Source organism: Triplophysa dalaica, chromosome 20 (genome assembly GCF_015846415.1).
Source record: "Triplophysa dalaica isolate WHDGS20190420 chromosome 20, ASM1584641v1, whole genome shotgun sequence".
Lineage (NCBI taxonomy): Eukaryota > Metazoa > Chordata > Actinopteri > Cypriniformes > Nemacheilidae > Triplophysa > Triplophysa dalaica.
Window position 1 is genome coordinate 11,685,322 of NC_079561.1, and position 14,149 is coordinate 11,699,470.

The 14,149-nt window shown below is 35.4% G+C and overlaps 2 protein-coding genes across 2 annotated transcripts; both read right to left on the reverse strand.

Annotated features, from left to right (window-relative positions):
- Positions 1–680: 680 nt before the first annotated feature.
- Positions 681–7,898, reverse strand: slc25a55b (solute carrier family 25 member 55b). The gene is made up of 9 exons (XM_056733418.1): positions 7,844–7,898; positions 7,280–7,405; positions 6,505–6,560; positions 6,064–6,154; positions 5,863–5,981; positions 5,033–5,225; positions 2,514–2,668; positions 2,344–2,419; positions 681–2,265 (listed from the first exon to the last, which is right to left on the reverse strand). The coding sequence occupies exons 1-9, from the start codon at positions 7,861–7,863 to the stop codon at positions 2,106–2,108; spliced, it is 996 nt and encodes a 331-aa protein (XP_056589396.1). The 5' UTR covers positions 7,864–7,898; the 3' UTR covers positions 681–2,105.
- A 3,760-nt stretch (positions 7,899–11,658) lies between these two features.
- Positions 11,659–13,471, reverse strand: LOC130409544 (thyrotropin subunit beta). The gene is made up of 2 exons (XM_056733577.1): positions 13,322–13,471; positions 11,659–11,916 (listed from the first exon to the last, which is right to left on the reverse strand). Exons 1-2 carry the CDS (start codon positions 13,469–13,471, stop codon positions 11,677–11,679), a joined length of 390 nt encoding a protein of 129 aa, XP_056589555.1. The 3' UTR covers positions 11,659–11,676.
- Between the last annotated feature and the right edge of the window lie 678 nt (positions 13,472–14,149).

Genomic DNA, 14,149 nt, shown 5'->3' on the forward strand with positions numbered 1-14,149 from the left:
GTTACCAACTTGATTTGGATGCAGCACACATAAGAAACTCCTCCTTCCTGCTGTGCTTTTAGAAACATGACGGGTCACCCTTAAGAGTTTGTATGTAAACAGTCAATTTATCTATTTTTGACTTCTGACGCAGTAAAGCGTAAAGTCTATTGTGGACATACAGCATAAATAAAGTTATAGAATTTGAAAGAGACTTGTTTAGTTTAACAAAAGATGAAATAAAATAACTTTGTTTAACTATGACTTGCAGTCCTAGTGTGATCATGTTGGGTGATTCTTATGGAGGGCACTGGAAGCCACAAAATCCATATTATTGTATCAAATGACATTGGCTGAGGTCTTATACGTATCAAGTGCAACTACGTTGTGAGCCTGAGTCTAGCTTGGCATCTACAGGGCTAGAGCAATGCTTCAAATGCCCATTCGTTCTAATTATAGGTTAGGTTTCTCTGTCTTGTCTATGCATGAAATGTATGTGTCAGCTGTAACTTTGTCAGTGCAGAAAGAACCGTCACAGAACCAAACTTTCAACCATAGTTGGTAAAACATTCAGTAAGAGTTAAACCTTACAAATGATTATTAGTTTTTATTTACTGTGACATGTTATTTGAAAATGCAAATCTCTAAATCTATTTACTGTAATTGTAACATCGTAATAGTGGGGACATTATAGAGTTAATAACAACAAAACACATTTTTAGTTTGTAACGTTTCTTGTTTCAAAACCACAATTTACATTCTCAGTTTTGCTCCATATCCAGGACATGTTTTAAGTGTAAATCCTTCTCAAACCACAACTTAAGCTTCTTGGAATGGTTCAAGATCCACACCTGCTTCAAGTTTGACTAGGAGAATTTTACAAGGTTTGGACAAACCCTGAACAAAATAAAATCAGAGGCACAATATTCAAGTACTCAACCTCAACTCTTGTATCGTCCCATATATTGTATAACAATATCCTTTGTGAAATGTCTCCCTGCAAATATCAATCAGCAGGGTGCCTATAATGCTGTACATAGAATTACAAAATGTCAAGATATATAGGACTGAACGGTGAATCGGAAGACATATGAATAAATCATCTTATCAATGACAATGTCAAAAATAAAAAAAATTAAGACTTTCTTGAGATATGCTTGTAAAGCTTGACACACCACCACATACGGTATGGAAAGCCATATACCGTTTCCGGGTCCAAACACGCTATTAGATGTCATAGGCAAACAACAAAAATTGCTGATATACACTGATGGTTTGCTGTAAAACTATGAAAAAACACACATACTTTATCTCCATAGCAAAATCCCACATGTCCAGACAGGGGTTTATTTTCACAAGTTATTAAAATACTGATGTTAGAGATTTTCGGAAACTGTAGTCTACACATAAGTTTATAGTTTATATATAAAACTGCTGTTTAAGTAGTCCCCTCATTGGAAAACAGTGGAGGCTTGGACCCGGAAACAGTATTCCTGCGTTCAGACCTCCAGCGACTGTGTCTCTATGTGTCGCTAGTCTCTTACTACGGGGTTAGAAGGTGTTCCTAGCTTAAGTTGCCCTAGAAACATCTAAAAACAAACCCTTCAGTAACGGTCAAGAGACAGTTCCCTTGCTGTACTCCGATTGGTAGGCGCTATCAAACGTCGCTCATCGCATAAGGTTGAGAAAATCTCAACTTAGTTGAGTCGCTAGACAGGCCCACTTCCTGTGTCCAACGATCACTGTCACAGGATGTCGCTAGGCTACCATTGAAATGAATGACATCGCCTCGCTTTGTCACTGGGGGTCTGAACCAGGCTTTACGTCACGACTTCACAAGCGGATTGACATTGAGCAAAAATTACTGTACACGTCCAACTCAACCCTCACTGAGGATAAATCTGACTTGTCTCTGGTTCTGGTCACAATTCCAAAAGAAAATGAGACGTAACCGTATGCAGTGTTGTGGTTTCCTGAATAAGCCAGATGAGCATGCTAAAGCTAGCATGTTAGGACACCAAAGCCATTGCCAGTCCTCTTCCAAATATTTGTCCGCAGATATTTAGTCACATCAGCTTCCTTGGTCTTTAAAGTTTAATTCACGTTGTTTCAGAGCATTGAGGAGTTTAAACAGAGTAAAGGTTGAAAGGGGTTTGTCCTAAGAGGAACTCTCCTACACCGATCGAGTAAACCACTTGAGCAATCCCGAAGAGTGGAGCGATGATAAGAGCCCTGCAGCCGGCCCCCTTCAGGAACGCCGTTGGTCCCTCCCTCCGCATTATCTTCCTGCATAAACCGGAAATGTCATTGTTAATATTAAAGGAGAGGAGACTGATTCAATCCCCTCAGAACGCTGCACTTTACCTGATGCAGTCTGTAACACCATTGTAGGAGTCTTCATTTGCGCTTTTATTGAGTGACTGCAGTCTGGTTTTCACCACTGGGTAGAAACAGGATCAGATTTAGTCTTCGAACCAAACCTTACATCTGCTCAAACATATATATGTATCGACTAATGCGGAATGCACACTCACCATCACAAGGGTTGACTGCTACAGCCGCCGTACATCCGGCTACACAGCCTGAAATAAAAGACCAATAGAAAGGAGCTTTCTCATCCTCCGATGTCTTGCCCAGCTGGTTGACATGGGCGAATAGGGGAAAGTAAACCACAGAGAATGGAATGTCCCTGAAAGATGAAGACCCATAAGGATAGATTTACTACCAGCTAAGTGTGAATTTCCCAAGCAAGACAAGTTCCGGGAACCATATCCTAGTCCTCTATTGATTTTCCTATCAACCAGTCAAATTTCAGGGAAAGGTTTAGGAATAAATTAGTTTGGTGATTAGAGTTGTCTTTGAAGGGTTGGGAATTGAGATAGGGTTAGGACTATGTTTCAAGTAGTAATGTTTGCCTTTACATTGCCCCCTCTGTTTAAAACATGTAATTGTGTTTTAGATACTTTTGTGTTGAGGTCAAGTGACGTCAAACTGATATTTCCATTAAAACCGTACCTGACAGCAACGTTACTCAAATAAACCAGTATAGGCTTATAAACAGTTGTTAAAAGACGTGGACACAGTTTTAAACACATTTTTTTTATACTTGCTTATCAACAAACTAAGTACATCTTTGAACAGGAACGTTGTTCCAAGTGCAACAAAACAATGGTGTGAAAAAGTATTTGTCCCCCTTCCGGATTTTGTTGGTTTTTGCATGTGTCATGCTTAAATGATCATCAACATTTTTTTGACGTAATGAAATACAAAATGCAGTTTTAAATGATGGTTTTATTTATTATGGGAAAAACTATCCAAACATTTCTGACTCTATGTGAAAAAGCAATTGCCCCCCTTGGTAAATCATGAATAACTGTGATGTATTGAATAACTGAGTTAAATTACACTAGCCACACTCGAGCCTAAATACTGCCAGACCTATTGAATCAAGAAATCACTTAAATAGAACCTGTCTGACAAACTGTAGTCGTCTAAAAGATCTCAAATAGCAACATATCACGCCACGATCTAAAGAAATTCAAGAACAGATGAGAAACAAAGTGATTGAAATGTATCAGTCTAGAAAGTGTTACAAAGCCATTTCTAAGGCTTTGGGACTCCAGAGAACCACAGTGAGAGCCATTATCCACAAATGGAGAAATCATGGAACAGTGGTAAACCATCACAGGAGTGGCCAACCTACCAAAATTACTTCAAGAGCATAACTCGTCCAGGAGGACATAAAGATCCCAGAACAACATCTAAAGAACCTCTCTCGCTTCAGTTAAGGTCAGTGTTCACGATTCTACAATAAGAAAGAGACTGTGCAAAAATGGCATCCAAGGGTGAGTTCCAAGGCGAAAACCACTGCTGACCAAAAAGAACATCATACCAACAGTCAAACATGGTGGAGGTAGTGTGATGGTCTGGGGCTGCTTTGCATTGAACCATGAATTCTGCGCTCTACCAGAAAATCTTAAAAGAGAATGTCCGGCCATCGGTTTGTGACCTCAAGCTTAAATGCACTTGGGTTATGCAGCGGGACAATGATCCAAAACACACCAGCAATTCCACCTCTGTATGGCAAAAAAAAATCTAAATAAAGGTTTTGGAGTGGCCTAGTCAAAGTCTGGACTTAAATCCAATTTAAAAAGCTGTGGCACGACCATAAAAAGGCTGATCATGCTGGAAGACCCTCCAATGTGGCCGTATTAAAACAATTCTGCAAAGAGGAGTGGGGGAAAATTCCTCCACAGCGCTGTGAAAGACTTTCGCAATCGCTTGATTGCAATTGCAAATGGTTATTAGGTTTAGGGGGCAATTACTTTTTCACATAGGGTCCGAAATGTTGGATTGTCATTTCCTTTAATAACTAAAACCATCATTTAAAAACTGCATTTTGTATTTACTCTGGTTTTCTTTGTGTAATATAAAAATTTGTTTGATGATCTGAATCATTTAGCAAGACAAATATGAAATAAAATATCAGGAAGGGGGCAAATACTTTTTCAGATCAGTGTAGATGTTTATCCGTCCATATAAGGAAATGAGTCATTTTAGTAAATATGTTCCCTTCAAATTGAAAATTTAACTTGCGTGCAAAATATCACACGCTACATGTGTGAGTAAAGCACCATTTCCAAAATCGTAACTTTCTCCTAAATTGGTGCAAAATTCAAAAACGATAAGAGGATCCACTGTAAATAAAGTTATGCCGTCCCTCTTTATTTTAATAAATGTGTTTCAGCAGTTATGCTCAAATTTTCATACCCGATAAAAAAATTATTCAAGATAATAGCAAGTTTATTACGTACATTTAGAAGAAAAAAAAAGTGCATACAAATAGATGGATTACATTTCAGGGGCATGTCTTTCCTTGTTCATATTAACTAAGTATGATTGCCAACAATTATTGTATTCAAGTTATTACACTGCTATTCAAGAAACTATGCCTGTATTCATGTTTGCTAGAGTTTTGTTCGCACCAAGTGACAACTGCAGTATGGATTACCCTCAACTGCCAAAGTGTTTGCGTCACAGGATGAAATCTTACCTCATGAGGGTAGCTCCTAGACCTTTGTAAAGTCCCTGGATGCCCTTCGTGCGCAGCAGATCTTGGGTAATCTGAATGGCCGACACTTTCCTGATGGAAGACACGGGACCCATGCTGTATGAGCAGTTCATGACCGTACCGGCCGCTCCCAGCTTCACGGTGTGAAGCAGAGCCAGCTGTCTCTGCTGGGCCACTGAAAGGATTAATCGGCACAGCTTGTAAAATCTTCTTTCAAGAAAGAATACATATCATTTTAATAAATCTTAGAAGGGTTGTTGAAGACACAAGCCTGATCTCGATGTTGCTATTTTGTATGAATTCATCTGAACATGTATACAATCATGTTTAATTATTAGAGATGCACGGATACTAAATTTCTCAGCCGATTATTCTGCCAAGAATGATTCTGAAGATTAAATTAATATTTCTCAAATTTGTGAATGCTATTAATTCATGTAATACATCAAACCGGTGATGTTTCTAAACATGTTCTATATACAGAGCACAAATTCATTGCATTTCCTATCCTCTTTTGATCCACAGGATATATCGGCCCTGATCATCGGCTGTTTCTCAGCCAATAGTGTGAAAAAATCATTTAATTAGTATCGGTCGATAAATTGTCGCATGTCTTATAATTATTCGAAAAATTAAGCCCCACCCCTAAACCTAACCATAACTATTGTGAAAGCAGATCAAATCAAAACAACAAATATCGTAAGAATTCATGCAAATCAGCCACTTTGTAGAATAGTTATGAATTGCCATGAGATTGGTTTGAAGAAACCTGGAGGAGTTCAGTCTACAGTACAAAACTCTTTTATTCTCACCGAGTCGACCTGCATCCTGAAGCTGAATTTTGAGCATTTCCATAGGGGTTGTGATGATAACCTGACACGTCCCAGCCCCGCATCCCGCCAACATCTCCTGAAACACGTTCAGCTTGAGTCTGCAACACACACGTGTGTCAGTCGTCTGTGTTCTCGTCAGTGTTTTACACCTGCTTCATAACAGAAGCGGAGGGAACTTACTCTCCCATGCTGAGTCGCTGGCGAAAGAAATCGTTGGCGGCGAGTTTGATGGCTTTTTCAGGGGTCACCAGTGTCAGGTTGACTGCAGCACCTTTTGGAAACAAAGAAACGGATTGAATATCATGTTTACCACTATAAGGCGTTTTTTTGCGAAACATAATATGTCGACTTTTACACGTATGAAATATTTATTTTTAATTGTTTGAATCAAACTCTGTGCGGTGTGTTAATTTATGAAAGTACATAAGTATAGGCATATTGGATAAAGGCATCATGCCCTTACAAGTCCCATTCATCCACTTTGTATAAATGCCTGATTTGTATAACTGGTTCTGTCAATCAAGTTAGGTCGCTATATGTAAGCTGTTCTCGGGGACTTTGTAGTTGTACGTCACTGATAAATGAAGGTAATTGTTTTTTAATTGTACTTAAACTGCTTACCTCTGTACATTCCAAAGTATCCCTCGGAACGAACCGTCTTTATCAAACAGTCCATCCTAAACCAAATAACAAGATATTACTGTTCTTATCTTTACTATGAATACATTCGTGGACACTAAAACTAACATCGGCTTACAAAGACAAAGTTTTCTGGCGTCATGACAAGTAATAATTTCCACAATAATTTCCACAAATCTAGGAATTGTGTGTTTTGTCTTGTCTTTCTGTTGACATGTTTGGGTTTATGCAGGAGAGGGAGAATTCGGAGAAGGATTTAAGGTTTCTAGAAAAAGAATCCCCAAAAGTGCATAAAATTAGATGGATTACATTTCAGGGGCATGTCTTACCTTGTTCATATTTAGTAAGTATGATTGCCAACAATTATTATATTCAAGTTATTACCCTGCTATTCAAGACACTATGCCTGTATTCATGTTTGCTAGAGTTTTGTTCGCACCAAGTGACAACTGCAGTATGGATTACCCTCAACTGCCAAAGTGTTCATCTTTAATATGAATACACTCGTGATCTAGTGAATACACTAAAACTAACAGACCATCGGCTTGCAAAGTCAAAGTTTTCTGGCGTCAGTGCATGACAAGTAATTATTTCCACAAATCTCACTTTCTAGGAATTCTGTGCTTTGTCTTGTCTTTTTGTTGACATGTTTGGGTTTATGCAGGTGAGGGAGAATTCGGAGAAGGATTTAAGGTTTGTCATTTTGCTCAGATTAGAACCCGTAATGGAAAACAAACTTGAAGTTACCCAAACGCACATATTTTTGTAGACCTGTTGGTTTCCTCTTTGATTCTGGAGTCTTGTCTTGGCCAGATCAATGGGAAACACGCAGGTAACACCCACCAGTCCAGCAACTCCGCCATTGATGAGTTTAGCAGGGAGGCTAGTGAGGAACCCAAGAGATCAAGGACGACATACAGACAAAGGTCTTATAATGTAACTCAAGCAAGGATTTACAGAAGAAGAATAAGTGACATGCTCAAAACTGAAATGATATTTGGTTAAAGTTTTTTAAAGCAATGTTGACGTATGCTGTTATGTTCATGTTCAAAAAAAAAAATGAAACACTTTTTTATATATATATGCCCCAATGCACAATTTATTATTTATATTTAATACTGGAAAATGTGCATAAGCTCCATTTCACAATTGACTATTCAGAAATACAGCATTGGATACACTGCATGTTGTACATAATGAAATGAATATTCTCAAAAGATCATTTTTCCTATTATCTTTTTGAACTTTCATTTTGTATAAAATCAGCACATTAGAAAAGCATATCAACATCAGCATTATTCTATTTAAATCGATTTCATACCTGATTGGTTGTTGAGTCATCGTGAGAAGTTGGTTTGGTCTACAGGACTCAGGTAGACAGAGGTGCAGTCACTGAGCAAAGGAATGGAGAGGGTTTATATGCACTCACCCCTCCCTAAAGCCTCAGGCATCACCGCCTGTCAAGCCCGTCACTGTACGTGATGACTGACAGCACAGCCAATCAGAAGTGAAGGATCTTCTTACAGCAGGCATGCACAGATATGCACACACTCCTTCACACACATACTGAAAATACATAATATAACTGACCATGAGTTCTTTCTATGTCGGATCTTCTTTGAAGCATGCAAATAATTCTGTAATGTTTCCATTTATATTTGTTCGGCAAACACAGTGACTTCAAATAAGGGATTGTTCAAGATTCCGTCATAAAACATGCAAGAGATTTTATTTTGAATTTGTTACATAAACATTTTCTAATGTATTTTAACTTATTAACAACGTAAACTGAGTAAAACAATAGTTAATTTAAATCAGTTGAAAACATATTTTTAATGAAATCATTTTTAAACCGTGTTCCTCAGAGGGATGTAAATCACTGATGCATTCTTTTTGATTTGCATTTAACAATTTAAAAAAGTAAATTGAATAAACCGTTTTGTTAAAAAGTTACAAATTTAGTGTCCTGGATCTGTAAATTGTGAAATGAAATGGTTTGATGTATTGATTTTATTCCAATCTGTCTGTGTTTTCGATAATTGATCTTTTTTACAAGAGTTTTTGTTACTGATGAACAACCTATGCTGTGTGAGAAACGTAATATTACATTAAAGAACAAAAGTCAAGTTGTTCTTTATGTTTAGTATTAATGTAAAGATGTTATTAGGTACTGAATTAATGTAAAGATGTTATTAGGCACTGAACGTGAGATTTTATGGGAGAAAACTAAACTGAACCAAATTTAGAGATTTACATTTTCTGAAATCTAAATCTCATAATAGGAACAATTGTAAAATATTTACTTGATTATTTTAATTATTGGCCCCAATACAATAAATCAGAATGTGAAAAAAGTTTTTGGCAAATTGTAATTTGTGACAACTTGGTACTTTAAAGTAGATTTTACTTTTATATGGCAATAATTTGTTTTGCCGTTTAGACAAAGCATTAAAAGAAATGTTCAATTTTGTGCCTTTAGCATGTTATTGTATTTTATTGTTTCTGAATGCTTTTTACTAAAATATTTAATATATGTTTCAATTTTCTTTTTGATCTTAATTTTCTACTTGAAATAATGTTTATCGCATATGTTAAAGGCTTGCAGTTTCTCTTATATAATAATGAAACAAAAGATGTCAAAATACCGATTATTTTAATGTCTACCAGCAAATGTTTCTGTCTTTGTGTTACTTTTTAGCTACAAATAAATCAAAGACAAATGGAAAACAGAAACAATGTCTTTCATGCACGTCCACACATTTTGTTTAATGTTTATCATTGAAAGAAACAATGACCATTGTGCCCTTGATCAAGATACACTGTTCTTATATTATAGAGCTATTTCTACAAACTGAAAATAAATAAAAATGTGCTACACAGAAACATCTAAATCAATAGATTTTCGTCAAGTCAAATATTATTTCACATCATTGAATCAATCTAAATAGATTCAGTAAATATTGTTGTCAGGTTCATTCAGTCATTTTAATGCTCTTGACATTTCACCTTAGATAGCCCCACAGTGATCTCAGTACCTTAAACATTTACACAACTTTAAACATAAAGTCTCTCAAAAAACTTGACAATGAGTGAACATAACAATTCAATTTTATTGAACAAGTTTCATTTTAATTGAATTGAAGTCAATTTACAAATAAAAAGCTAATTCAGTTTCATATATTAAAACCAGTGATGGCAGTGAATAATACAGTATAGAGATTAACAGGTATTTTAATAAATAATAATAAATAAAAAGTCATTTTATTTATCGTTTACAAAACCATAAATAATCCATTCTGACAACACTAAGCTTGATTTGAAACAGCAATACTGCTGCCATACTTTAGATGCTCACTGCACAGTAAGCAGGACTGGTCAAGTTTAATGTGAATTTGTTAATAACTTAGATTATTTGATAAGTTAATAGAAAGTGTGAGAAACAGTCATTCTGAATTTGCTTAACTTGTAAACATTAAAATAATACATTTTCATACTACAAAAAATTAAGTAGCACATCATCATTTCTTTGTCTAAAGTAACAATTGGTAACATGTGTTCAGTGTTTATTTCAAGGTTATGCAAAAAATGTTAATAGCATTATAACGATATTAATATACACACAACTGTTCAAGAATATGGATTCCACTTCTTTAAATCATTTCAATTTAAGTGTGCTTTATTGCCATGAAAAAATGAACATTCGCATTGCCAAAGCAACTGCAGCTGCGTACAAATAGTGCAAGTATGTATAATAACAAAAAGAAATGAAATATTAATTATATCAGTATGTTTAATTCATTAAGAATTCTTATGTTTTCATTTACAAACACTTTCTTCCAAGAGTTAATATTGATAGACTATGTTATAATACTCGTTCTGTGAAAACATCAATGCAGTCATACTATAATATCCTTGGAACATATTTAAATATTCACAGATTTTACACACACCATCATAAAATGTTGGGTTACGAGACTATCGGAGAATTTCAATTCCCTGTTTTGTGTTGCTATTTTTACTCAGCATTTAGCTAACTATTCTTTTACTTTTATACTGGGTTGACTAATAAATCGTACATCTGTCCTGTGACAGCAAAAACAAACTGGTTGAAAACAAACTGGTAGTATTATTTTGTGTTATTAACATTTATAATATAAAATAGCATAAGAGAGATTTATTTTCATCGTCTCACCATAGGACACTGTATATTTGTCAACTAAGCTATGACAATGAACGAGAGAATGTGATTGAAAACAGAATGTTTTGCATAAAACAACAACTACTTCCGTTAGCATGTAGATCTTGTTGATAAATAAATACAAATTCTCAAAAGTCTTGCGATAAAATCACTCTGTTTATAAATGTTACATGCAAATTACATAACACTGAACAATATTGCTGATGAATTTTAATTTGTAAGTATTTAAATTGTTGTATCAAGCACTGTTGTATTGTTATTGATTCTTTGCCGATGTCTATACCGGAAGTTAAGTTAGGGCCACACAGCGTTTGTTTATGTTGTTGCCACTGAAACCATCTAGACACAAATATTAAAACACAGTGAAGTGTGAATGTAAAACAATGTACAACAAAATGTTTAATTCAATTATTTTATTGTATAGTCAGTCACAAACTGCAGAACTGATAAAAATCGGACATGTTTGCTTACTGGAAAACTCTCTAAAAGGCTTGACATCAATGTTTTTCAAATAGTTCACAATATATTATGATATGACAGTGATCTTTTTGAAATCTTTTTGGTAGAGGAAAAATTCAAATGAATGGAAATCAATTCTCGACTGTGAAACTAGTGACAATAATAAAGTAGTTCTAATTTCATCACAAAAACCACATTTCACATTATGTAATAGAGCAGATATATGACATGATTTTGTTTTTCCGTTTCAAAAACGTACAAACAGAGACAGATAGAAGAACCGGCCCACTTTCTCTCACCGGGAACACTGAGTCACGCATGTATAAAAATACATTTAGGGTCATTTTTATGTAATTGTTATGATTTATAAATAATGTATATACCATTAAATAAAACTATTAGCTTTTGATCATCCTTTCTTTTCTTAAACTTCTTTGTTATGCACAATTTGAAGCAAAACTCCTAATGAGAGAAGGAAAATTATGAATTTAATCATTTCAAACAGCACGCAGGTGTTCGGAGCATTTGTTAGGCATGCGTTTGGGCTTGTGGACACACTCGTTTTTGGTGGTGTTGCATTTCATGCAGCGGCATCGCCGGGCCGTCGGATAAAAGAAGACCGGGTCAATGTGGTGAGGACAGCCGGGCATCCTGGCAGCACGATAGACCAGAGAGCGGTGCATGCATCCCTTCTGAATCAGGAAACGCTTGCCCACAAATCCTGGCACGTTGGTATCCTGCCACATACAAGAGTGAACAGTGTAATGCACTGACAAAAAAACATCTGTCATGATTTCATAAGGATTAATTACACCATGCCACTATGGTAGATTGGTACAGGGTGTATTGTTTCAGTAGAGACCAGAAGTGATGTCCGGGGGTATATTAGTATAATATCTGATGAGATGTATGGCACAAAATGGACAAAACACCAGACATTTTTGTATTTATCGGACAAAATTATCTGGGGAAAAAAGCAATGGCAGAAAAGTGCATGGAATATTGGATTTATTCAAACATGACAAAAAATGCATAAAAACAAAAAACGCATACGAAAAAAGCAATTATGGATTGAAATTGATATTTTATTGATCTTTTTAATTTTCTCATGTAGTAATATTTTGTGGTCATTCTCATGAGCTTCTTTATAGCATTCTCTTCATAAACTTTGCACATGTATTGTAAGTTTTACCAAATCTTCTTAAATTCTTCTCAAAGCTGAGCTGAGTTTTTAATAACATGAACAGACGAAAAGTATATCTAAGTGACCAAAAATTACAAAAGTATGACAAATGTCACAGTGTATTAGGATAAAAATTGTTGAAAGTCCAAAGTGAAAAGTAGTAAAGTATAAAGCAATTTAATCGGTAAAAAGAAAGTGATTGAAAAACAGTCATAATAATTTTCCCAATATTTAAAGAATCCCTTGTTTTGTGCATCCACAACTCTTTTTAAAATGTATAAGTTAATATTATTCTTTTAAAAGTTCATTTTTTTATGTCTTGTATATTTGCTTTTTCATAATTATAGAACTCCAAAACTTTACAAAGAAAATATTCTTTAGTATCACTTAATCATGCTTTCTGTCTTTTTCACTTGCACGCACACGAGCACACACACACTTAATTTATGCAGAATAACTTGCTCCTGATGTTTTTATTTTAAAAATAAAATTATTTATAAAAATATTAAATCGATTTAATACCTTTTATATAAATATATGTATCATTCCGCTTGACATTAGGAGATTGTAAATCCTTTCCTATATTATCACATATCTTTTATAAATCACTACAGGTTATTTTAAAGAGAAAATATTATTTTAAAAACATAATACCGGCTGTATTAAAGCTGCATGTCTTTGCCATAACAAATCAAGCCTGTTTTCTTTCTAAATATTCTATCAAGATATCTATATTTACACAAAATGACCTGTTTGAAAACAGCTTGCATACAGTATACGTTGAACTTTCAACGTTGACGGCAGAATTGGAAAATAAGAATTGGAAGATAAGAGTTTTAATAGCGCCCTTAGTACACCATCCAAATCCCTGACACAATAACAACATGAAACAAGTGTGCTCAATTACAACACAAATATCATGTTGAAAAATAACGGTCATGCGAGAGAGGGAGTCTTACCTGTGTGAAGCACATTCCGCTGCATATGGTTGTGTTGATAGCCATGCAATGACCGCACTCGTGTCTGTCCACGTACAGTGTGTAGTTTTCCAATGAACAGGCCATGATGACATCTCCACCGAACAGAATGAGCAGGACACAAAATAACATCCCCATATTCAGCAGGCACCTATCCAAACTCCAGAAAAGAAACAAGGACCAAGATGTTATTGTGATACTATTACTAACAAACATTTTACTATGTGTCTAAATGTGTGCACATCAAGTGTGTGAACAAAAGATGCATCTATAGAGGTGCAAATTTTACCAAATTTTGAAGGTGGTCAAAGGTCCCTGTTTGCTTTTGGACTCACTCTTGCACCAAATGATCCTCGTTCCTCTTATCTTGCCGAGAAGGGAGGGAGGGTCTTCAGGATGATCCTCCACACTGGAAATCAACAGTGTCACTATCAACGTGACACCACGGCAAATGGCCACACGCAGCCTCCTTTCAACATCACTTTATGTAACACAAAGTGTACAGTGGAATTGGTAGTTATGCATCGCTCTGTATATTTTTAAGGAAACCTCATGCTGTTAATTCTTTGTTAAGATGTTGTGTTAAACCATTCGATTACACATATGACGAATATACAAATATTTATATCCAATAGGATGCATTTTAATCAATGCCACATTATAACCATCATATGTTATACGTTTAATGTAAATATTACGTCTCATGATAGGAGTAATTTCTAACATTCAGCCAAGCAACTGGTTATGCACCAAGACTTGATTGTAAAATTTTAAAGGAATTTCTTCAAAATTGTTTGTTGTAGATAGGCT